This window comes from Meles meles, chromosome 6 (assembly GCF_922984935.1).
Source record: "Meles meles chromosome 6, mMelMel3.1 paternal haplotype, whole genome shotgun sequence".
Lineage (NCBI taxonomy): Eukaryota > Metazoa > Chordata > Mammalia > Carnivora > Mustelidae > Meles > Meles meles.
Genome location: NC_060071.1, coordinates 135,713,271 through 135,736,405, shown reverse-complemented (window position 1 = coordinate 135,736,405; position 23,135 = coordinate 135,713,271). Strand labels below are relative to the sequence as shown.

Genomic DNA, 23,135 nt, shown 5'->3' with positions numbered 1-23,135 from the left:
TCGGGCTGGGGATTTTCCCTGCCTGGGCTGTTTTTCTCTTTTATCTTCATCAATTGAAGAGAGCTGTTCTGCCTTTCAAACAGTCGGAAGGTATCTGGGGTTTTGTGTATTTTTTTTTTCTTCCTTTCATATAATTCTGTGGGTCTTTTCCCAGATATGTATTTTCTCTCAAATTAACTTCGAACTTGTTTAAGTTTCCGCCCATGTGACTTCCAGTGTGAGTTACCAGAAACCACAAGAGAGAGAGAGCGCGCGCACACGAGCCCCAAAGCGAGCGACATGTCCCTGTGGGGAGCAGTGCCTCGGCACCCCAGAGTGAGGAGGACGCAGGGGGCAGAGGCGGCTGCAGGGCAGGCAGAGGAGGGAGCTGCGCAGGGGGGTGAGCTGGTGGCCCGGGAGCCGTCAGGAAGGGAGGCCGGCTGGTGACCCGAGAGCCCGGTGGCCCCCGGGGTGTGTGCAGAGCCCGGAAGATTGCAGCCATGCCTCACAGCTCTGACAGCAGCGACTCCAGCTTCAGCCGCTCCCCTCCCCCTGGCAAACAGGTAGAGTCCCCCCTTTCCCTGCAGCCCACCTTCTCATTCTCGGGCGGGGGGGGGGGGGGCTTGGAGCTCAGGCTACAGGTCCTTGTCCAGGGAGCCCCAGGAGGAGCGAGGAAGTGGCTGGGGGCACTGTCCCAGGACAAGGTGTTTGCAGCTAAGCCGTGCCTGTTGGCCAGGACCCTCCTCCTGCACCCATCCCACCCAAGCCCCTTTCCCTCTCCACTCCTAGCGGGGCCTGCCCCCCCCTTCCTCTCTCCTGGGCCCCCACCCCGTGGAGCTTTCTAGGAAGCCAGAAGGAGAATGTGCATCAAGGAACCCTGGTCTCTCAAAGGCAAGTGTCCCCCTTGCCCCAAGGCTAGAGGCGCCGCGTTAAGGAGGCTGCTGGCATGCCCAGCCCAGGCATGTGGTTTCTCGGGAGGCAGCCTTCAGGGTAAGAGAAGGAAGGGGTAGGGAAAAGCAAAGAAGAGGAAAAAGAGCAAGCTGGAGGAGGAAGCCAGGCAAGCCCAGGAGAATCTATGTCATCTACTGGGGCACGGTCCCGGCTGCTAGCACAGCCGGCAGAGAGGGACCTGGGAGCTGCCACCAAGCCTCTCCCCTCTGTGGCTTCTGGATGGGGAAAGGAATCAGGAGAGAGCATTGGAGCTGGCTGGAGGAGTTCAGCTCCGCTCGGGGAAGCCAGAGCCATTGAGGTAGAGAGTCTGGGAGCGTTTGGAATCGAGATTGTGACTTCTAAGTCCAAAGTTTTCAGCTTGAGTCTTGCAAAAAAAAAAAAAAAAAAAAAAAAAGGGAGGGGGGCACTCTGCCTGCCCCCAGAGCTTCTGGAGCTTTCTCTTCGCCACTTTCCTTGACATCCCTCTCCAGACAAGGACTTCTTCATTCTCACCCGATACGTCAAGGGATTAACATTTCTGCTCCAAGTTTGTGGTTTAAAAACCACATTCTCTCCTTAGCACAGATACCCAAGAAGGTGCTGCATCCGAAGTAAAAGTGTAAAAACGGATAATCCAGCATCTGTCATCAATGTCCGGCAGAAGAGCAGCAGGTTGGGAGGAGTCCTGGTGGAGACCTCTAGAGGGCAAAGAGTCCAGTCCTCTGCTCCAGATGGTATCACGGCAGCTCAGGCTGCCTGGAAGTCTGTACTCTTCTTAGGAAGGAAATTACTCATGGCTTCCATGGTAACCTGGTTCCCCATACCCCTTCGAGAGAAGCACTTCCTTCCCATCTAACCCGATGCCCTCCTACTGCCATGGCCTGGAAGTGTTGGGCACGCTGGTGAGACATCTGCTTGGTGAGCACAGTCTTGCCCCGGGAACAGTGTCTCTGGATCCTGTGTGGGCGTGAGAGGGAACAGGGCAGGCGCTGTGGACGGTTTTACTCAGACTCCTATACTCATCCTACAATATCTGGTGGGGGGCAGGGAGCTGGAGCAAACCTCTCTGTCCAAGTAGAGGACATGTCCATCTGTGGGATAAACCTAGAGGACACCCGGAGGTCCTCTCATCCTAAGCGGCCATCCACTACCTGCCACAGCCAGGTAATCACCACCATTAAAGCTGCTCTTGGCTTCTAGTTTGTATTAGGCCTTGTGCTCAGGGCCACGGGGAATGTCAAGGTCACTGAGCATAATTAAGGGAATGCACAAGAAAAAGAGGCAGATCTGGGATGGGGACCTCAGCCCAGGGATGTGGCAGAAGACACATAAGTACAAACCAGTGAGGGGCGGGAAGTCCTTGGAAAGGTGTCAGACTTAGCATCAGAAGATGGAAGGCCCTGGATTACTGTAGCCTCCTGGGCAAGCCCTTTGAGCCTCAGCCTCCTCACATATAAGATCGAAACAATAATATTAACTGCGCCAGAATTGAGGAATTAAACAAGAGCACCTCTGAAAAAGCACTTGCACAGAAGTTGGCACATAGTAGGTGCTCAGCAAAGTTTTGGGGAAAACAAATAGCAAGAAAATTCTAGGCCCAGAAGTGGGAGAGTAAGGGTGAAGCAGCCCCAGAGAGAGGAGAGGTGATAAAACACACTTCATCGCCTTCACCATTTTTTCCAAATACAGCCCTATCTAGGCCCCAGGGTCTCTTTCCTCTTCCTGTAGCTTTTGGCCAAAATAGCTATAGGGACCTAAGGGAGCGTAACAGTGTGGGGAAGAGTTCTCTTTTGGGCTCAGCCTTTTGAGTGGGCAAATGAAAAGATGAAGAAATGGAAGGATGGATGGACAGATACCAAGCAGCCTGAGAACCTGCTTTAACTCCGAAGAGAGGAGCACATTCACCTAATTCCCATCATCTGTGCTTCCCAGGACTCATCCGATGATGTCAGGAAAGTTCAGAGAAGGGAGAAAAATCGTATTGCTGCCCAGAAGAGCCGACAGAGGCAGACACAGAAAGCCGACACCCTGCACTTGGTGAGTGTTCAGAACCTTCTTCAGCCTCTGGAGCTAAGCTTTGCTTTCCACCACCCATGGATGCTTGGACCATGGCTTTCTGCGTGAGCATGGGGGTGGGGGTGTGGAGGTGAGCGGGGTAGGGCTTTGGGGTGCGGTGCAGAGGAGAGGCTCTCCTCTGGGTGTTTTGAGATTTAGTAGCATGGAATGAGCTGGGGTGCTGAAAAAGAAATGAGCCCTTCTTTCTGACCCCCGAGAGGGCATGAGGTGTCAATGAGTTGATCGTATGAAGGAGACAGGCTGGCTGGATGCAGACCACCGGCTCAGAGATGGGGTAGCCAGAGAGAGCACTATCCCTCTCGAGCCTAGAGAGCAGAAGGCAGGACTGTCTTTGGGAAGAATTTACAAGGTGTCAAACACTTTGGGGGAGCCCTGATCCCAGTGTTGGGATCGCCTATGATCCCATCCCCTAGGAGGCCACTGGCAGCCACCCTGGTCCCTAACTTTGGGACAAAGAGGTCCGCAGGGTATTACACCCTACTCCTCTTTCTGGAACATCATTACAATTTTATTTTGAAATAGCTTTTATGCTGTCCCAAGGGGTCTGTGAAAGATGTGGTTTCAAGTGCACTTATGTGACATGGTCCCCATATGGGTTGAGTTGCCTCCAGTCTCAAACTTTCTAGAGAAGGCTTTGAGCCCTGGCTTGAGCCGGAGCCTTGGGTAATGCTGAACTGCTAGTCGACCAGAGGACTAAGGCTGTGGTCGTGTTGCTGAATTCTGGCTGCGTGCGTCCCAGAGCAGTGCTTCCTCCTTATCTCCCATACCTTAGCTCTCTTCATTCTGCCCCTTTGTCTGGTCCTCGGTCAACCAGTCTGGCTCCTTCCCCTTCCATCCCCTCCCCCACCTCTAGCGACCCTAACTTCCTGTCCTTCCTCCTGAGCCATTCCCGAACCTCTCGAACCTCTCGCATCCTAGTCTTTCACATCATTGGTCAAGGGCAATTGGTATCCAAAAGAAGTGCGTTTGTGTTTATTTGAAAGATTACCATGGCAATCAGTCAGTTAGAATAGTTGTTTTAACTGTGTCAAGAAAGAGTAAGACACAGTTTTGGGGGAGGAAAGAGATGCTGTAAGGAAGCAGAGAAAAGTCAGCACCGACATCTCTGACGGGATGCTTGTGTTTTATGAGAAACGTATTCAGCATATCTTCCATTGTGTTCCAAAGTAGTTTTAAGTTCATAAATATTTGTGGAATAGAAAAAAAAAACGAATGGACACAAAATTCTTCCTTCTTTGTGATCATTATGATCGGCTGCCTAAATGGGAGGTTGTCAGTAATGCTGCTACTTATGGGTTCTCTGTGATTTCATCATAGCTGAGGGTCCCAACACACTCCCGTTTACTATTTGAAGCTTGAAAATCTATGATCACTCACTTGTCTCTATCAGAGTCTGATTCTGATTCAATATTCTTTACAGCCAAAAAGCAAGCAAATCTGTAAAAATTGGGAAGGATAAAACCTGCCTTTTTGTATAAGTGGGCAATATCCTGAGACTGTAAAACTACTGTGAGCTTTATAAGTTTGTACTATTTAAAAAAAAAAAAAGTAAAAAGTAAGGGCAGTTCAGCAGCTCTGCAGTCAGAAGTACAGGGTTTGGGGAAAAAAAAAGAAAAAGAAGAAGTACAGGGTTTGGATGCTAGCTCCCCCACTGGCTATCTGTGTGAGAGATCTTAGAGACCTTCGACCTCCCCTAGACTCAGTTTCCCTATCTCTACATTGGGAAATGACAGTGACTACCTCATAGAGACAAGACATATAAAAAGTACAGCCGTGCCTGCTGTACAATACTCAAAAAATTAAGTGTAATAAGAGTAATTTTAATAAGTTATTATAGAAGCAAGATAAATAATCATAACTGGGGCATCTCCGGGGTTCAGTCCGTTAAGCCTGGAAGTGTTGGACTCTTGATTTTAGGTCAAGTCATGATCTCAGGGTTGTAAGATGGAGCCCCTCTCTGGGCTCTATGCTCTGTGGGGATTCTGCTTCTCCCTCTCCCTCTGCCCCTTCCTCTGCTTGTGTGTGTACTCTCTCTCTCACACAATAAATAAATAAATAATTAAAAAATCACATTTTGATTTTTAAAAAATCACAATGAAAATTAAATATCTAAAAAATATTAAATATTTTAAATATTTTAATATTTTAAATATTTTTAAAGTATTAAATATTTTTAAAAATCACAATGAAAATTAAATATCTATCTATATCTATCTATCTATCTCAAAATCTCAGGGCTGAGGGATTTCTTAAAGGCTAGAAAGTTCAGACACATTTTTGATGCTTGAGAGTCCTCTACACACTCTCCCCCCGGCACCCCCCCCCACCGAAATGGTCCCCAGTGTATGCCTGCTCACTTCCAATGACGAAGGCTCCTTTCCTCCTGATATGAGCTGAGGCGTCCTCCCTATCATGAGATACGCCACCCCTGGTCTTTGTCCAAGCCCGGGGGACGTATCAACGAGGGGGACATGTATGGTTCTTTGCTGTGGCAAGGTTTTCAACAGACTCATCTCTCTCTGTCTCTCTGTAAGACAACAGAACCAGAAGACTTGGCCCATCTTGGTTATACTAGCCCTGACTAGATTGAGAAGATCTCTGGGGCTTGGGGTGCATAGAGCTCCCGGTCATGCAGTCACCACAGTCACACCCACACCTCTAGACTGTTCCTATCATCCCCACACCTGGACACCAACTCCTCCCCAGTCTTTTCTTTGGAGCACCCTAGCATTCATCTTCACTTTTTGGGAAGCTAGCCTGGGGGCTGCAGCCAATGCAGCTTGTTTCTTGACTTCAGGTAAAAGCTTTTGGCAGCAACATTCAAGTCTGTCACCATCAAACAGAGGGGTTGGCTGTGGTGTGAAATGTTAATTTCCTCTCAGACGCAATCACTCATCTTCTCCGTCCATTATCTTCTTAATTATGTTTGTGATTAGAGGTAGAAAATCTTCTGGTTTACCACTAGCATTCTTAGGGTTGAGAGCTGGGTTGACCCTTGACTCCATGCTTGGCTCCACATGCTGAGGTTCTGGAACAGTTTTCTGGCTCTTTCCGGCTCTATGACATAGCCACAGAGGACCCATCTGCCAATATTTTAAAGACCAGCTACTAAGAGCATTGTAACAAATAAAGACCATGTCTGTATTGCTCTGCTAGCTTCAAAGGCTGGGGTAGTGCTGGTTTCTCAGTTTCAGCTTTGTCACTATCATCTCTCTTAAAATACCAAAGTATTACTTCATTTCTCCAGTGAGAGTGTGGGATACTTACTATTTAACATTTTCAGTACCCATCCTAAAAATGGTTTACAACAAAACACCAAACACTGATTGCTTTTAAGAAGCAGAGTAAGGGGGGCGCCTGGGTGGCTCAGTGGGTTAAAGCCTCTGTCTTCAGCTCAGGTCATGATCCCAGGGTCCTGGGATCGAGCCCCGCATCGAGCCCCGCATCGAGCCCCGCATCGAGCCCCACAATTGCTTCCCCTTCTCTCTACCTACTTGTCATCTCTGTCTGTTAAATAAATTAAAAAATCTTAATTTAGAACATCCTCGGCATTGACTACTCCTCACATAAACTGGCTCAGGTGCTTCTTTTCATAACTGTGATATCAACAGAGTCCACATTCTGTTTTAATTCTCTCTCGTTGGGTGTTTCACACAAGCCCCTGCTACACTTATTTCCTTTCCTCCCACAGACAACTATAAAATCTGTTAGGCGCAGTAAATGTATTGATTAAAAAGGAGAAAGGCATATCATTTTTCATGAAAATTTTATTTTTTTAAGTTTTCACTTAAATTCCGGTTTGCAAACATACTAGACCAGTTCTTCTCCAAAAGACATCAGTAGCTAGTAAGTGGATCCAAGATGATCAGCTGAAAAATTATTAAAATTAATAAGGGAACCCTGTCAGCTTTCAAAGTTAACACAAAATGTAATGACTTTCCTATATGTAAACCATAACCAACTAGAAAATTTCATGGGAAGAAAGATTCCATTTATAATACCAACACTGGCAAGTGGAAGGAAGGAATACATTTTACAAAAAATATGCAGGGCTTAATTTTCAAAAACTTTAAAATTATTCTAAGTGATTTTAAAAGCACTCAAATGAGTGGAAAGATCTGTCTTACGTAAAAATAGCGATTTTCCATAATCTAGAAATTTAACTTAATGTAATCCCAATAAAAACCCAATATAACTTTCTGGAAGTAAGGAGGAGACTTAGGTTAGCTATTCTAAGTTCTTAGTGAGAAAAAACATGTGACAATTTCCAAGAAAATTTTAGAGGAGGTTAATTAAAGAAGATTAGCTGAACAAGACATTAAAGTGAATTATAAGTATAGAAATCAAAACAATGTGGAAAAGACAGAGCACTGGGCAGAAGAGAATACAGAAAAAGATCCCAAAGCAAACTGAAATTTAAGACCCAAGTACATATATCAATTCCTAAGAACAAGGCACAAGACACAATAACAAATGCAAAATGATGATGATGGCATTTCAAACCAGTGAAGGCAGCCAAATCATTCAATAAATAGAATTGGGACAACTGGCTAGCCATTTTGGGAAGAAGAAACTAGAGTCTTCATTTCTCATACAACATGCACACAGATTAAATACTAAAAAAAGAAAAATAAAGAAATTTGGAGGGAAAAGAGCACTGAAAAATTATTTTGGAATGGACTTTCCCAGATAAAGTCCAAAATCCTGAAACCATAAAGGAAAAAACTGATATATATTACCTTTATACATAAAAAGTGAAAATTTCTATATAATTCAAAATACAATATGCAAAGTCGAAGGCAAATGACGGATTGGGGAAATATCTGTAACACATATGACCAAAAAAGGGCATGTTTACTTCATATATGAAAGCTCTTATGAATAAGAAAATGATTAACAATCCAAAAGAAAAATGAACAATGATTAAAAATGGGCAATTTACAGGGAGTCTGAGTAGCTCAGTGGGTTAAGCCTCTGCTTTCAGCTCAGGTCATGATCCCAGGGTCCTGGAATCGAGCCCCGCATTGGGCTCCCTGCTCAGTGGGAAGCCTGCTTCCTCCCTCTCTCACTCTCCCTGCTTGTGTTCCCTTTCTCGCTTTGCCTCTCTCTGTCAAATAAATAAATAAAATCTTTAAACAAATGGGCAATTTACAGTAAGAGAGAAATAAATAGCAAATAAGTATGGAAAAGATTCTAGACCTCACTTAGGGAAATGACAATTAAAACAACAGTGAGATTCCCTGCTGGACCGGCAAAGACAAAAATGTTGCTAAAATGGGATGTTGTCCAGACAATGGAGAAGCAGGCACCACCACATACTTCTAGTGGGAGTATGTGGTACAACTCCATTAGAAGGCAATTTAACCGTGCCCATCAAAAACACTGTAACCTGGCCGTTTTACATCTAGAAGTCTATTTACAAATGTACCTACAGATTACGCAGTTATGTACATGTGAAGATAATCCTTACTGCATTGTTTCTTATAGTAAAGACTGGAAACAAGATAAATATCCATGGATAAGGAACTAATTAAATGAACTGCAGCAGTCCACTCTGAGGAATACAATGGAGTTGTTAAAATAAATTACATCTGAATGTGTTAATCTGAGAAGATTATCCAGCTTCTATACTCTTTTTTTAAAGACTTTATTTATTTATTTGACAGACAGAGATCACACTTAGGCAGAGAGGCAGGCAGAGAGAGAGGAAGGGAAACAGGCTCCCCGCTGAGCAGAGAGCCTCACGTGGTACTTGATCCCAAGACCCTGAGATCATGACCTGAGCCGAAGACAGAGGCTTAACCCACTGAGCCACCCAGGTGTCCCTAGCTTCTATACTCTTAAGTGAAAAAGATGTGAATATGGTATATAGTTTGCTCCCATGTACGTTTTTAATAGAAAGAAACACATATATGTGCATGTGTGTATGAACTTAAAATTTTTCAAAAAGGTTTTCCCCCAAGGTTAACACTTATTTATAAAAAGTAGGATGGAAGGACTAAAGCAGGGAGAGATACTGTGCATTTTTCCCTTTTTTATAGAATTTGGATGTTTTTATCACGTGCTTTTATTTTTATAATGTAGATATTTACATTCTCAACATCAATCATTACTACATACACATTAGGATGATTTCTAATTTGACTTCAAACATTGAATCGTCTTCCTCTGTGACATTTTATCTCTTGAACATCCTACATAAATATCTCAGTCCTTTGGGAGAACCAACTGTCCATTGGGGTTCGTCAGGAGTGACCCTAAAGTCTACCGTACTGAAAAGCCTCTCTAAGGGATGGCAAATCAGTGTCACTTGTGTGACCGTCCTGGTTGATTGCAGTGGCTTGAAGGATTTTGAGTCAGTGTCCTAGGTCAGTGGGAAAGAGAGTTGAGATCAGCTGAGCAGCTTTGTTCATGAAAAGGCTAAAGGTAGAAATGGTGGGCAGAGAGTAATATTAGCCCTGAGCTATGCCTTTGACAAGTCAGATCTGGCCTCAAGAGTGGAACTGGAAGCAAAGTGGAGTAGCAGGGCCAAATCTGAAAGCTGGAACTTGGATATTCCCTTAGCTGGGGGTGGGAAAGTTGCTTTCCTGGGGAAAGCTCCTGAAGGAGTTGCGGACTAGTCTAAAAAAAGAGAAACATTTATAGGTTCCAGGACATATTTTAATGCCATATATAACAAATGTTATGAGTATAAATTATGCATGAAATGATGCTTAAAGCGATTGCTGTGAGGAGAAAAAAAGGTATTTACAATCAGAGGAAAATTGAGTAATGGAGGAAAAGCAGTTCAATGAAGATGTCAACCCCCAGGCCTCCTTAGAATGGCACTATTGTTCTTGGTCTTCTGGGGAATGCTGGAAGAGAAAGCTGTTTGTGGTCCTTTTTCACTCCTGGAGTTCTTCGCTTTCTCTCTGAGAGACCGTGCCATAAGATTTATTGGCATAGAGAATGCATAGGTCAAAAACAAACAAACAAACAAAAACACAGAAGGAATGTTCTGGCTGTTCCACCCTTAAAAATTTCAGGGAAAACCAGCCAACCACCTGTGGAAAAGAAGCATTTGTCTTGGGCCTCTGTTGCTATGAATTTCTTTTTATTAAAAACATATTAATTAAATATGTGACTATGTACTGGGCACTGTGCGTTAAGTGCTCTACCTATAGTATCTCATTTAATCTGCACAAAAATCTGGTTTTTTTTGTATTATCATTGTAATATCATTTTTGTATTAGGTTAAATAACTTGTCCAAGGTCACACAGCTTGTAGCTAGGTCTGACTGACTTTACAGCCCATCTCCCTAACCATTACACTATACTGCCTCTTCCTTCAGACTCTCATGAAGATGTATTCATCTTCTCTGATATCCTCCTTGAGTCTCTTCCTGACTTTACTTTTTTGTTCTTTGAGGAACATCTTCCAAAATTCACACTTGTTCCTTCTCCACATTAGGCCTAGTCAAGAAATTAAAGTCTCTATGAAATATATCAATATATCCATTGAACCCCCCCCTTTTTTTTTAAGATTTCATGTATTTATTTGACAGACAGAGAGCACAAGTAGGCAGAGAGGCAGGCAGAGAGAGAGGGGGAAGCAGGCTCCCTGCTGAGCAGAGAGCCCGATGTGGGGCTTGATCCCAGGACCCTGAGACCATGACCCAAGCCAAAGGCAGAGGCTTTAACCACTGAGCCACCCAGGCGCCCCTGAAACCCTTTTTAAAGAAAGCTGTGTCTCAGTAAATATTGACATCTCACAAGAGAAAACTCCTTGGCACAGCAATTCCACTTCTAAGAGTTTGAAAGAAAAATGATACACAAAGATACCTAATTCATCATAAACACCATGAACTGATAAATACTTTATCAATACTATAAAACTGGACAGATGCCCAACAAGAAGTGATTAAGCTATATTACGACACATTCAGACACTAAAATTTTATAGTGCCACTAAAATGACTATGTAGATCTGTAGCCCCGAAAGATATCAATGACATAGCACTGAGGGAAAACCAGCAACTTAGGAAGAGCATGCAGAGTCTAATCCCATCCGTGTAAAATTTGTGGGTTTGGGGCACGTTTGCATGCATAAAGAAATATCTGGTTCTTTCTGAGAACCATCTGAAAGATGGTTCTTTCTGAGTGGTTGAGTTTTGAGTAGCTTACCTTACTCTGGTATTTTTCTATATATTTTTTTATTGTGATGAATGTGTGCCATTTTAAAAATAAGAACAACAAACTAGTAGACTGTTTTCATTTGGGGAAAAAAAAAACATGTCAAGGCAATCCACCACCCCTACAAGCTTGGACCACTGAAGATGAGTCAGTATGGCTACGTTTGGGAGGCATATTTGAGAGGAGGCCAACTCCACACCAGTCCAGACATTTATAAAGAATTTCTGTTCAAATGAGATTACAGGTCCCGGGCCACAAATTGACGGTCCCCATTCAAGCAGGAGTCTTCACAAAGCTGCCGTTAGCAGCATCCAAAAGTCTTTGTCCTGAAAAGAATGGGAGTCTCATCAAAAAGTCCTTTTCTAAGCTGCTCAGGGATTTTCTTAGTTTCCTCTGTGGGACTCAGTCTGACACCTTGCTTCCTAGGGGGCATAGATTGGTTCCAGAGGACAAAGTCCCCTACAGATGGTGGGATATCTGTAGAGTTTCATTTTGGGTCCACATGGTAGCTTGGGGGAGGGGGACTAACAATAATTATGGTTATATTCCCTTGTTTATAAGATCGCAGAATTAAAAGAAAACTCAGAGATGCTATAGACTAATGTAACCAATGGGGACACCAAGGTCTTTCTCAGGACACCCAAGAACCCAAACCTCTTGCCTGCCTACCATTTGCTTTTGTTTTGTACCGCTTTGTTGAACAGGACTTTGCAGATGGTGTTGCTCTTACATGTCCTTTTGCAAAGGGTAAGCCAAGAAGTGAGCCATTAACCAGAAGGTCTGAATGACCTAGACAATCTTAGTAATAGAACCCAAGCATATTCAGCAAGAGATGAGAAAGAGAGTCCAAGGTTGAGAGGGACTGAAGTTTAAGTATTCCTTTATGTTAAAAAGGTCTTAAAGATGTAATCCGAAATTAAAAGCATAATACTACATTGGGGAAAATATTTGCATCAAATTAAATACATGCAGATTTCATATTTATACCATAGAAAGAATATCCTTTTTAAGAAAAACTTCAAGACTCCAATAGGTAAGTGGGCAGAAGCTATGAACAGAAAGCTTGTGTAACGTTTTTCCTACCAAAATGAAAATCACCCAATTTTCTATTCTGATTGTGAAAATGATACACATTAAGAGTTTCTCAACCTCAGCACTATTGACATTTTGAGTCGTATCATACTTTATTGGGGGAGGGGGTTGTCCTGTGCATGTAAAATAGAAAATCTACCTCCTAGATGCCGGTAGCAGCAGCTCACCCCACAGTTGTGATGATGAAAAATATTTCCAGACCTTGTCAAACGTCCCCTGGGGGGCCGCAAAATTGTCCCTGAGAATGTTGTACTAGGGAAGAGACACATAGAAAATTCTTCCTCCTTGGTTATCAATAATTTATAAAATTACAATGAAATTAAGAAGCCTGTGGCGCCTGGGTGGCTCAGTTGGTTAAGCATCTGCCTTCCGCTCAGGTCATGATCCCAGGAGCCTGGGACAGAGCTCCACATTGAGCTCCCTCCTCAGCAGGGAGTTTGATTCTCCTTATCCCTCTGCCCACCCCCTCGTATGCATTCTCTCTCTGTTTCTCTCCCTCACAAATAAATTTTAAAAATCTTAAAAAAAGAAATTAAGAAAACTTCAGAAGTCTAATTGGCAAAATAAATTATTTAAAATTATAGTGCTTAAATGCCAAAGGGGTTGTAGTAACATGGACGTATATGTTCACTGCTGATGACACTGTATATCTCATGTAACCTTTTTACAGCATTACAACCATGAACTGGAAGACTGGCCATGCCCTTTGCCCCCCTAATCTCACTCCTACAAATTTATCCTAGGAAATGATTGAACAAAACCCATTATGGGTGAAGATGTTCATTGCAGCATTGTTTATAATAGCAACATTTGATAGCAACCAAAATGTCCAATATTAAAAAAACCATTTTAGGTGAATTGTGGCTCTTCCATGTGCTGACATAGCCATTAAAAATGATAATTATGGTGATGATGTCGATGTGGCAAAGTCATGACAAAGCAAAATACAAATCATCTTTACAGTGATTGAAATTTCATAAAGAGAGGTATGTGTTTCTTAAAAAGATGGCAATATGTGCAAATGAAAAGAGTTGTGCTGAAAGTACTAGGATCATGGGTGGGTATGAGTTTTTTAAAAATATCTTAAATGTAGTTATACTGTATATTTTTTATTTAAAAACAAGAAAATGGTTAGAGATCTGAGTGAACTCAGGAGGACGCTGAGGACAAGGGCAGCAATGATATCATCGAGCTAGAATTTGACCGTCAAGTTTTAGTAAATCCTACCATTTATCCTCCAAACGGGAACACTTTTGGAAGTGAAAACAGCACACATAAGAATGACCCCAGGACAACAGGTACGGACTGGGACTGTCCCAGTACTTATCTCATCACTCTCAGTTTAGGGAAATTAAGGAGGGTGACCTGGAGCTCTTACAAAGCAAGATATTTATTCAAAAGTAGGATTAAGTTCAGAGCCAAGCAGAGGAGACTAGATTCCTAGGGCCAAAGTACATTTTCTTACAACTGAGGATCCTCTAACCAAAATGTTTTCTGGGTGCTCAGCTGGTACAGGTACCCAGAAAACATTTTGGTTAGACGTGGGACAGTCCAGAAAATTCTATAAACAAAGGCCAATTTCCCAATACTCGATCCAGTGTTAGAAAAGATGATCGATCCACGTGCCAGGTATGGTTTTTTTCCAGGCACTGAGAATACAACAGGAACAAGACAGAGACCCTGAATTCATGGACCTTATATTCAACTGGAAGTCACCCTGGAAAACAAGCAAATAAATGGACAGGCTAATCAAACCAAGTGAAGAGAACTTCAAATAAAATCAAGTAGTGCAATGTTGAATGTGGTTAAGGGGTGGGTGGGGACAGTGATCAAGGAAGGTCTGTCTGAGACCCTGATATTTGAGATCAAATGTGGTAAGAGAAAGAGACTGAGAAGATCTGGGGGGAAGGGTGTGCTCGGCAGAGCCTTGAGGCCAAACTTTGTGTGGCCAATCATGGGTCAGAAAGATGTCTTGTGGGACCAGGACTTTGAGAGCATGAGGAGCTCAGGAACAGGGTGAGGGAGACGCAGGGAGCAGGAACCCGATGGGAGGGTGGTGCGTCAACAAAACTAATTCAGATCTGCCTGGGGCATTTTTCTGAACTTAAACTCTGATCTACAGAATGGAAAGCAGTAACACCTCTCTTGGCTGTTCAGGAGTTCTATGACAGGGCAAAGACAAAAACAAAGCAATAGTGTATTTGGGGGCGCCTGGGTGGCTCAGTGGATTAGGCCGCTGCCTTCGGCTCAGGTCATGATCTCAGGGTCCTGGGATCGAGCCCCGCATCGGGCTCTCTGCTCCGCGGGGAGCCTGCTTCCTCCTCTCTCTCTGCCTGCCTCTCTGCCTACTTGTGATCTCTCTCTCTGTCAAATAAATAAATTTAAAAAATCTAAAAAAAAAAAATATTAAAAAAATAGTGTATTTGTTTTGTTTAGTTTTGCATTGAGGTGAAGGTTATATTTATTCATTCATTTCAATGCAAAGCACTTGGCATTTTTTTAAAGAGATTTTATTTACATATTTGACGGAGAGACACAGAGAAAGAGGAAACACAAGCAGGGGGACTGGGAGAGGGAGAAGCAGGCTTTCTGCAGAGTAGGGAGTCTGATGTGGGCCTTGATCCCAGGACCCTGGGATCATGACCTGAGCCGAAGGCAGCAGCTTAATTACTGAGCCACCCAGGCACCCAGCACTGGGTATTTTCCTATAAGTCAATCAGATGAAGATATCAGATGTATTATTATAGATGAAAACATATGCCCTTCCTTCCAGTTGTTTATAAAAGCTTTAAGAGCACTAACGGTTTCACTGGCCTGACTTTTTGCCGCCACCGCTGGGCAAGTCCCCTTCATTTGGTATGGATGGGGAAAGTCAAGTTCCAGTTAAGGAAACTATACACAGAGTTCTTAAAATGCTGTTAATTCTGCTACTCCCACCCATAGCTTTATTTTGGGGAACAAAAGTGTTGTTAAGTAGGGATCTGATCTGGGCCTTTTTATTTATTTTATTTTTTTAAATATTTATTTATTTATTTATTTGACAGAGAGAGAGGTCACAAGTAGGCACAGAGGCAGGCAGAGAGAGAGGAGGAAGCAGGCTCCCCACAAGCAGAGAGCCCGATGCAGGGCTCGATCCCAGGACCCTGAGATCAATGACCTGAGCTGAAGGCAGAGGCTTAAACCACTGAGTCACCCAGGCGCCCCTGACCTGGGCCTTTTTAAAACAGGGGATCTCTTAAACTCACTTGTAACCATATAAAGTAGAAGCTATTAAAGATATTGAAGTCTTGGTTAAACACTCCATTGGAAGTTTCATGGACATCATTAAAAGACTCTCCATATGCAGGGTTTGGTAAATTATTAGAGTCTAATTTGGCAGTCAAGCAACACGATTTTATCAAACACTTACTATGTGCCAAGCACTGTCCTAGTCAATGATGACAAAACTGAAGACAGCGATAGACCCTCACAGAGCTCAGCAATTTAAAGGGAAACTAGTTAGATAAAGTCATCATTAATGAGATTCCAATAGATACCCGATCTCCTGCTTTTCCATCATCACAATGAGCTGTTCTGGGCTACTTGAAATTGTTTTCACCAAATATAACAGCAGTGCAATAGAGAGGCACTTTCCCTTAAACAAACATTTACTTTCAAAAGATTTTTTTGACTTAGAAACATTCTCCTACTTTTCTCAAGTTATTTGTATTATACTTACATTATTTATCCTATATATTAAGATAAAAAATATTTAATAAAATAAAAATATAAATATATAACTTTAATAAAAGTAATAATAATAAAAGTAAACATTGCCCAATATTTATATCCTTACATATATATTAATTTTTTATTTAAATTCAATTTAGTTAACATATACTGTATTATTAGTTTTGGGGTAGAATTTAGTGATTCATCAGTTGCATATAACACCCAGTGCTCACTATGTCAAATGCCCTCCTTAATGCCCATCACCCAGTTACCCCATCCCCCCACCCACCTCCCCTCCAGCAACCCTCAGTTTGTTACCTATAGTTAAGACTCTCTTATGGTTCCTCTCCTTCTCTGTTTTCATCTTATTTTATTTTTCCTTCCTTTCTGCTATGGTCATTTGTTTTGTTTCTTAAATTCCACATATCAGTGAAATCATATGTTATTTTTCTTTCTCTGACTGACTTATTTCACTTATTTCACTAATACCCTCTAGTTTCATCCACGCCATTGCAAATGGCAATATTTCATTCTTTTTGATGGCTGAGTAATATTCCATTGTATATGTAAACACTACATCTTCTTTATCCATTCCTCTGTCAATGGACATATCTATTTTTAAGAGGAACCAGCTATGAACACGATTCATTAAGCTCACCTGCAAAGTGTTTTCTTTTCAAGTCTTGATGCCTGAGACCTACTCCAGGACAATCAAATTGGAACCTCTCACAGGGCTGAAGTTCAGGAGTTAAAATTTTTTTGAGGCTCTTTGGGAGACTTCAGTGTGTAGCCAGGTCCTTGTGGTAGAATGTGCGGAGTGAGTCTGGGACAACTGGGGGCGTATAGGTACCCAGACATTGTCCGCAGAGGACTGGCAGGATTGAAGGGAAAACAACAACAACAACAAAAAACAACTTAATTCAAACCTTTGTGTTCATGGCAGTTACTAGTTGTTTGTTTTTTGGAATTGGGTTTGCTGGTGATAACCATCCTAGGTTGAGATATCGGTCAGGATTCCATTCAGCTACAAGTAATAGAAAGACTATCAAACGGGCATCACTAAGTCTCAGGTAACAAGGAATTCAGAATGGACAGGCTAGGGCCAAGTACAAGAACGTCATCAAAGAACCGGGCTACTTCTGTCTGGGTGCAGGTGTCCTCGCTATGCGACTTTCATCCTCAAGCCTGCAGTATAGCTTCTGGACCTCTGGGCACCAGTCTGAGTTGAGGGAGGGTGGATTTTGTCCTGGTGAGGCTGTACCTTTTCAATTGGAAAGGGGAGCTCCACCCCCAGGTACTTCAACTTAAATCTTATTGGTCAGAATCTGTCACATGGTCTTGCCCAACTGCAAGAGAAGCTGAGCATTTGATAAATTCTCTTTCTAGCTCTCTGGAGGAAAGCATGGAGGAGGAGGGTAGGACAGTAAAGATTTCTTCAGCATTGGACTTGTTTGTTATTCAGTGCAAAGACCTGTAGCTTGATGATTCCTCTTTTCTCCTCATTGGGTGAGGAACAGGAGTTGGGGCCAGTTTCCCCAGGGACTGGTGGGAGGGGTAGGCGTAGATCCTCCCAGGGCTTGGGTAATGTCCTACACCGGTTCGCAGACTTGTCCAGAAACGGTGGGCTCCCCGCTGTATGTGTTTGGTGGATTGGTAACTGCTGGAGACTGAACATATTTAGGTGTGAGAGATAAGCTTCACTTTACCACTCTCTTAAGTGTAGGTGAGAGCTAAAAGGTCACCCAATCGATAAATGACTACGTGTTCTGTTGAAGAGGAACACACAGGGACTATTTTCACTCTTCTGGAAATCATGATTAGAGCCTTCAAGGAGAAGGTCAAGGCACTAAACCAAAGCCGGCAGGGAGGAAGACCAAAGACCTGCTCACAATGCCTGGAGAGTCCCTGCCAGAGCCTGGGGCCAGAGCCTGTCCTTGGCCTTGCTCCTAACTGGCTTCCTTGTGGGTAAGGGAACAGTCTGGGGATTCCCCATCATTCATGAGCTCTTTGAGTGACCCCCTTTCAGCCCCTCCAGTAGGGAATTTCCCAGAATGTTCCCACACCCCCATGAAGCCTCTTCCTTAACCACCCCCAAGCTGCCTGTAGTTCAGGGTTGGCATCAACCTTCAAGCTTCAGAGCTGGGCATGAATTATGAGCATTATTGTCTGGATTTGCATTTTTTTGATTATTTTCTGGAGAATTTGATTATTGTCTGGAGATAATTACCAAACATCGTAAGATTTAAACAAACGTCAAAGACAAAGAGAATAGGGTGGGCACAAACTCTGAAGCCAGGCTGCCTCATTCAAGCCGTGGTGCTGCCTCTTCACAAGCTGTGTGACCTTGAACAGGTTACTTAACTTCCCTGTACTTTTAGGTTGCCCTCTTCTGCAAAATGTAGATAATCATGTTATCTACCACAAAGATTAAAGATAATAATACCTGTCAAATACTTAAAAGAGTGATTGGGACATGGTAGCATTCAATACATATGAGTTATGAAGTCAAGCTAAACTATTCTTTTAAAAATTTGGTTTCCACTAATTTTTCTTGTATAAATTGAGTCTACGGCCCTCTGCCCCCCTGCGACCTTCTCCTTGGCATTCACACACACTCCTTCCTAACAAGTGGACCGGGTTAAAGTCTCATACACTCAGGTATTTAGTTTGGAATCTGAAATATTTGAGAGTCGAAGAGGGCTTGGAGATTTTCGAAGCTAACGGTTCCTTCTAATGTTTTTTCAATATTCACTGCACTGGGAGCCTCTAGCAACCCAAAGCCAGACTGCACCCCAGACTGCTTAAATCAGAATCAGGCACCAGGACTGGTAAAGCTCCCCAGAGAATCCCATGGATCTCAGGGAGTGGCCAAGGTTGAGAATCATTGTGTGGTCTAGTCTTCCTGTTCTAACAGGAACAGGGGCTCAGAGAGGGAAAGCAAGTCACAGAGGCTCACCTAACCAGGACCCCAGTCCCCAGTTACTGCTGATGGAACCCGCTGTCGCCATGTGCTCTGGACCTCACTCTGCGTGTGGAGGAAGGCCTGGCTCCGAGTGAGCTCTTTCAAAAAATAACTGGACAGAGGATTCCCTCCCATCTCTGGGCAGGAATGCAGACGATAAGCTCCTTGACTGGAAGCGTATGACCAACTCGGGGTTCCAGCGTGGTGTTTGAAGATCACCCAAATCGAGACCCAGTGCTCCTTCGGGACACTATAGGGACTTCTTAGTGATTTCTGAAGACCTTCGGTCACTTAAGTCACCAGTATCTCAGGGGAAGCACTGGGTATGCCAGAGCAAGAACGGGGCTGAAGATGGGGAAGCCTCGAGCCAAACCCTCTCTTGCCCCTATGTGGTTATGGGGCTTTGGTTCAGTCGCTGAAGTGTCTGGACCTCTGATAAAATCAGTGTCTTGAGGCAAATTCCAAAGCCCTCTCTCCCAGCAGCTGCCGCCACCAGCCTGTGATCATTCGGAGGGGGTATTTTGGGTAGCTTTGTCCCAGGGTCTCAGTTGGCATCATCTGAGAAGTGGGAATCATGGCAAGGGCTGGCCTCCCGTGTCCATTTCAGGGGGTTACCGTGAGGAGCCTGAAGGACAGAAAGGAATTCTGAAAAGCAGAAAGCAGGTCACGCAGAAGCCCAGATGTGGGCTCACAGCTCCCTGACTGACAGAGGACGTGCGTGTCAGAGGCCAAAGTTTCCTTCCCAAACATTCCTCTCCCCTCCCCGCTGAGTCCTAGGTTTCCAGCTGCCACTGGGAAGGGAAGGGAAATGGGGGGATGTGGTCATTGTACCTGTGAGTAAACACCTGCTCCCATTGGCCGCCTTGGCTAGTTTGTCCCCGTGTGAGTGCTTTCCAGGGCATGACTGCCCAGGGAGGGTCAGAGTGGACTGAGACCGGGACATGTTGGGAGGAGCCCCCCTCCCCCCACCCCCCAGCCACTTCCTCCTGCAAGGGAAGTCGAACTCTTGCTCTTGCCAGTGTCTGGCTGGCTGCATGGCCCCTGGGCTGCCTGGTCTGGTTTCTCTGGGGTCCTAGCAGGAAACCGTCTTGCTTCCTAAGGTACAGACAAGCTTCTTGTCACAGGTGGTTGTTTTCTGGTCAGAGGCAGCAGTGGTTGTGAACCCCCTCGCAGAGCTCTGGGATCTGCAAGCCAGGAGGGGGTGGTGGCGGCGGGGAGCGAAAGCTAGAGAGAGCTCAACAGAGCTCGCTTGGGGAGGAGGAAGAACCGGCTGTCACTTCCCGAAAGCTGGGCCTGCCTCTAGGCGGGGAGAAGGTCAGAGCGGTTGGTCCCTGCGGCCCGCCTCCCCCACCCCTCCCTCCTGCCTCGGGGTTTGCCCAGGCTCTTCAGAGCACAGAATTTACAGTAAACTTGTCACCAGTGGAAACTCTCAGAGGGGGCGAAGAAAAGGGCTAGAGGAAGGGGCGAGGACTCCCGGCCCCCAGTTCCCGTCTTAAAACCACCCCCCCCCACCACCCAGTCTCATGGGTTGCTTTCTCTTACCTTTCGGTAAAGAGGGGATGCCCTGCCTCTGGGATGTGCCTGGAAACAAGGAAATGGTAAGATGAGGGAGCTGCCATACCTCCCCGAAGAAGCCGGTGCCTCTGACTCCACCATCCTGGGTCTGAGTGTCCTGCCCACCCCCATCCCATTTCAGAGATGGGGGGTTTCCTTTGTACTGACCTCGGCACCATTTTCTAGCTCAAAGCCACACACAGGAAATGCCAGGCTAGGGCTGAGCCTGCTTGCATCGGTCGTTCATGAGTGGATGGAAGCCGGCCTGATGGGTAAGGCCACAGGCATAAGCTCCTCTACCACTTAAAAAGGAACCCTGGGGTTCACGGATCAGGGCAGTCGCCAGCCTACCGAGCTCTCCCATTGGACCACAGCTCCTGCTCCTGGGGGGTTATGGAAGGCACCTCTTAAACGGCAAGTTATCTTACACCTGCTCACTGCCCATCACGGTTTTGAGTCGACGGTTCATCCAGCCATTGGTGTCGTTAGCCAGTCAATCAACAGACATTTGAGTTCATACTGTGTGCCAGGCACGTAACAAACAGGCACTTGGTACGTGCTTGACTGATTAAAACCAGGGTAATAGTGTGTTTAACTTGTGTTTTAAACTTGCCTGATCGTTAGTTAGAATGACCTGGGGCACTTGTTAAAAATTCAGTGAATTCCCAGATTTCACCCCAAATCCCAAACCCACTGAGTTCAAATCTCTGGATTTCAAGAAGAGCCTGAAACTCTAATAAGCCCTTCAAATAATTCTAATACTAATACTATGCTGACCTAAGTCAAATAAAACTAGAAATATTAAGGCCTGGTTGCCAACTCAGGTTGATTTTTGAACTGAAGCGTAACTTACTTACCTCTCCAATGCCCTTTTCCCTTCCTCTGTGGCACCAGGGATTAGATGAGTCAATCTGTTTGATCAACTCAAGGAATGTGAGCCTTCAAATCACAGGGGAATTGCAATTCCCCTAGGTAGCTTTGTTTTCCAGTAAACACTAATTACCAGAATGGAATTGTTGATTAATTAATGATGTGATCAGGAACCAACACTCTTAGAACCAGAGTTTGCCTGATTAGCGTATATCAGATGGTGTTCTTAGCAACAGGGGCAAGGTGTTTCTGGAAAAAAGCACGTACGCCTGGGCGGAACACATGCAGGGTGCTTTAAACCAGGCTCTTGAATGGACTGGCCAGCAGAATGAAACCAGCCAGCAGAATGGACTGGAACTGAACCTTGTGGTGGGTTTTGACCACTCCATGTTTATAAAGACCCTGGTGTTCTAGAATCTGGTTAAGCAGACAGTTAACCATGGACTCCGTTAGGCTAAAAGCCCACCCTGGGAACATTCGGAGAGCTTGCGGTATAACATTGGGTGGAAAAGCATGAAATTAGTATAAGCTGTTCTCTCAAACTCTTTTCCATTTTTTCAGTCTCTCACCTGTCAGCCTGTTTCCCATAATATACACTTGCTGCTCTCAGCCCACATACACCCTCGCAGAGACCCACATACACACACACACTCCCACCCATTGCCACGTGCTCCTCTATTGGGTGAGATCCTACGAAGCTGCCTCCCTTATAGGGCAAACGGACAAATACCAGCAATTTTATGGGTTCAAGCTTGTATCTGGGCACACACATGTGTTTATAAATGCACCGCGCTCTCATATGACACACGCAAATACATGCACACACACGTGCAGAAAAAAATCACTGATGCCCCTCCCGGCGGCTGTGGGGGTGAGAAGCGAACCTGTCTCCTCCTCCCGCTCCCCCTTCCTCCCATCCCGTACCTTCCTTGAGACTGATCTCTGATGCTGACCTTTCTCCGCACAGGAGAGCGAAGACCTAGAGAAACAGAACGCGGCTCTGCGCAAAGAGATCAAGCAGCTCACAGAGGAGATGAAGTATTTCACGTCGGTGCTGAGCAGCCATGAGCCCCTGTGTTCGGTGCTGGCCGCCAGCACGCCCTCGCCCCCCGACGTGGTGTACAGCGCCCACGCCTTCCACCAGCCTCACGTCAGCTCGCCTCGCTTCCAGCCCTGACTTTCCAGACATGGGGTGGTGGGGGACGGAGCCCCCCGGCCCCCAGCTGCCCTGGCAGGCCTCAGGAGGGGCACACGGACTGTGGCCAGGCTGCCCTCACCCTCAGGGCTCTCTCTCCATCCGGAGACCCGGAGGCAGAGGCCCAGACAAGGATTGAGCAAAAGACTGGAGCAGCTGGGAGTGTGGGAGGCCACCCAGTGGTGTCGCCGCCTGTCAGTGTGTGCTGAGCCCCCATGCGGATGGGAGGCCCAATCCAGAGTTCGACCAGACATGATGCCCGAGACCCATGGCATTGAGGGAGGAGGGCGGGAGAGGGCGGGGGTTATTTTTCTAAATAAATTTCTTAAAAGAAACCAGCTTGGCAAACAGTTTTCTTCTTTTACACACTTCCTTGAAACTCTAGGTTCTGTGGGGTTGGCGCCTTCTTTTGTCCTTGGTCTCGAGACTCATTAAAGCTCCGTAGATGGCTAATATCTCTTCTCTCCCATGGTTTGTTAGCCTACTTGTTAGTCCTCCCTGGAGGCATCTTCTTGGTTTCCTCCCCCAGTCACCTCACGATGACCTCCACTTTCCATTCCTCACCGCCTCATCCTTCCTGGACTGTCAGTGGGC

At 45.1% G+C, this 23,135-nt stretch overlaps 1 protein-coding gene across 1 annotated transcript; it reads left to right on the top strand.

Moving 5' to 3' along the window:
• Window positions 1-270: 270 nt before the first annotated feature.
• Window positions 271-22,841, top strand: BATF (basic leucine zipper ATF-like transcription factor). Its single transcript, XM_046009090.1, has 3 exons — window positions 271-542; window positions 2,842-2,946; window positions 22,314-22,841. Exons 1-3 carry the CDS (start codon window positions 480-482, stop codon window positions 22,521-22,523), a joined length of 378 nt encoding a protein of 125 aa, XP_045865046.1. The 5' UTR covers window positions 271-479; the 3' UTR covers window positions 22,524-22,841.
• Window positions 22,842-23,135: the final 294 nt, after the last annotated feature.

What these genes read in the sequence shown, in the direction of transcription:
- BATF (XM_046009090.1), top strand. Translation starts at nt 480, where the DNA reads ATGCCTCACAGCTCTGACAGCAGCGACTCCAGCTTCAGCCGCTCCCCT. An exon ending in CCCCTCCCCCTGGCAAACAG is followed by an intron (nt 543 to 2,841) that starts GTAGAGTCCCCC and finishes TGTGCTTCCCAG; the next exon opens with GACTCATCCGATGATGTCAG. An exon ending in AAGCCGACACCCTGCACTTG is followed by an intron (nt 2,947 to 22,313) that starts GTGAGTGTTCAG and finishes TTCTCCGCACAG; the next exon opens with GAGAGCGAAGACCTAGAGAA.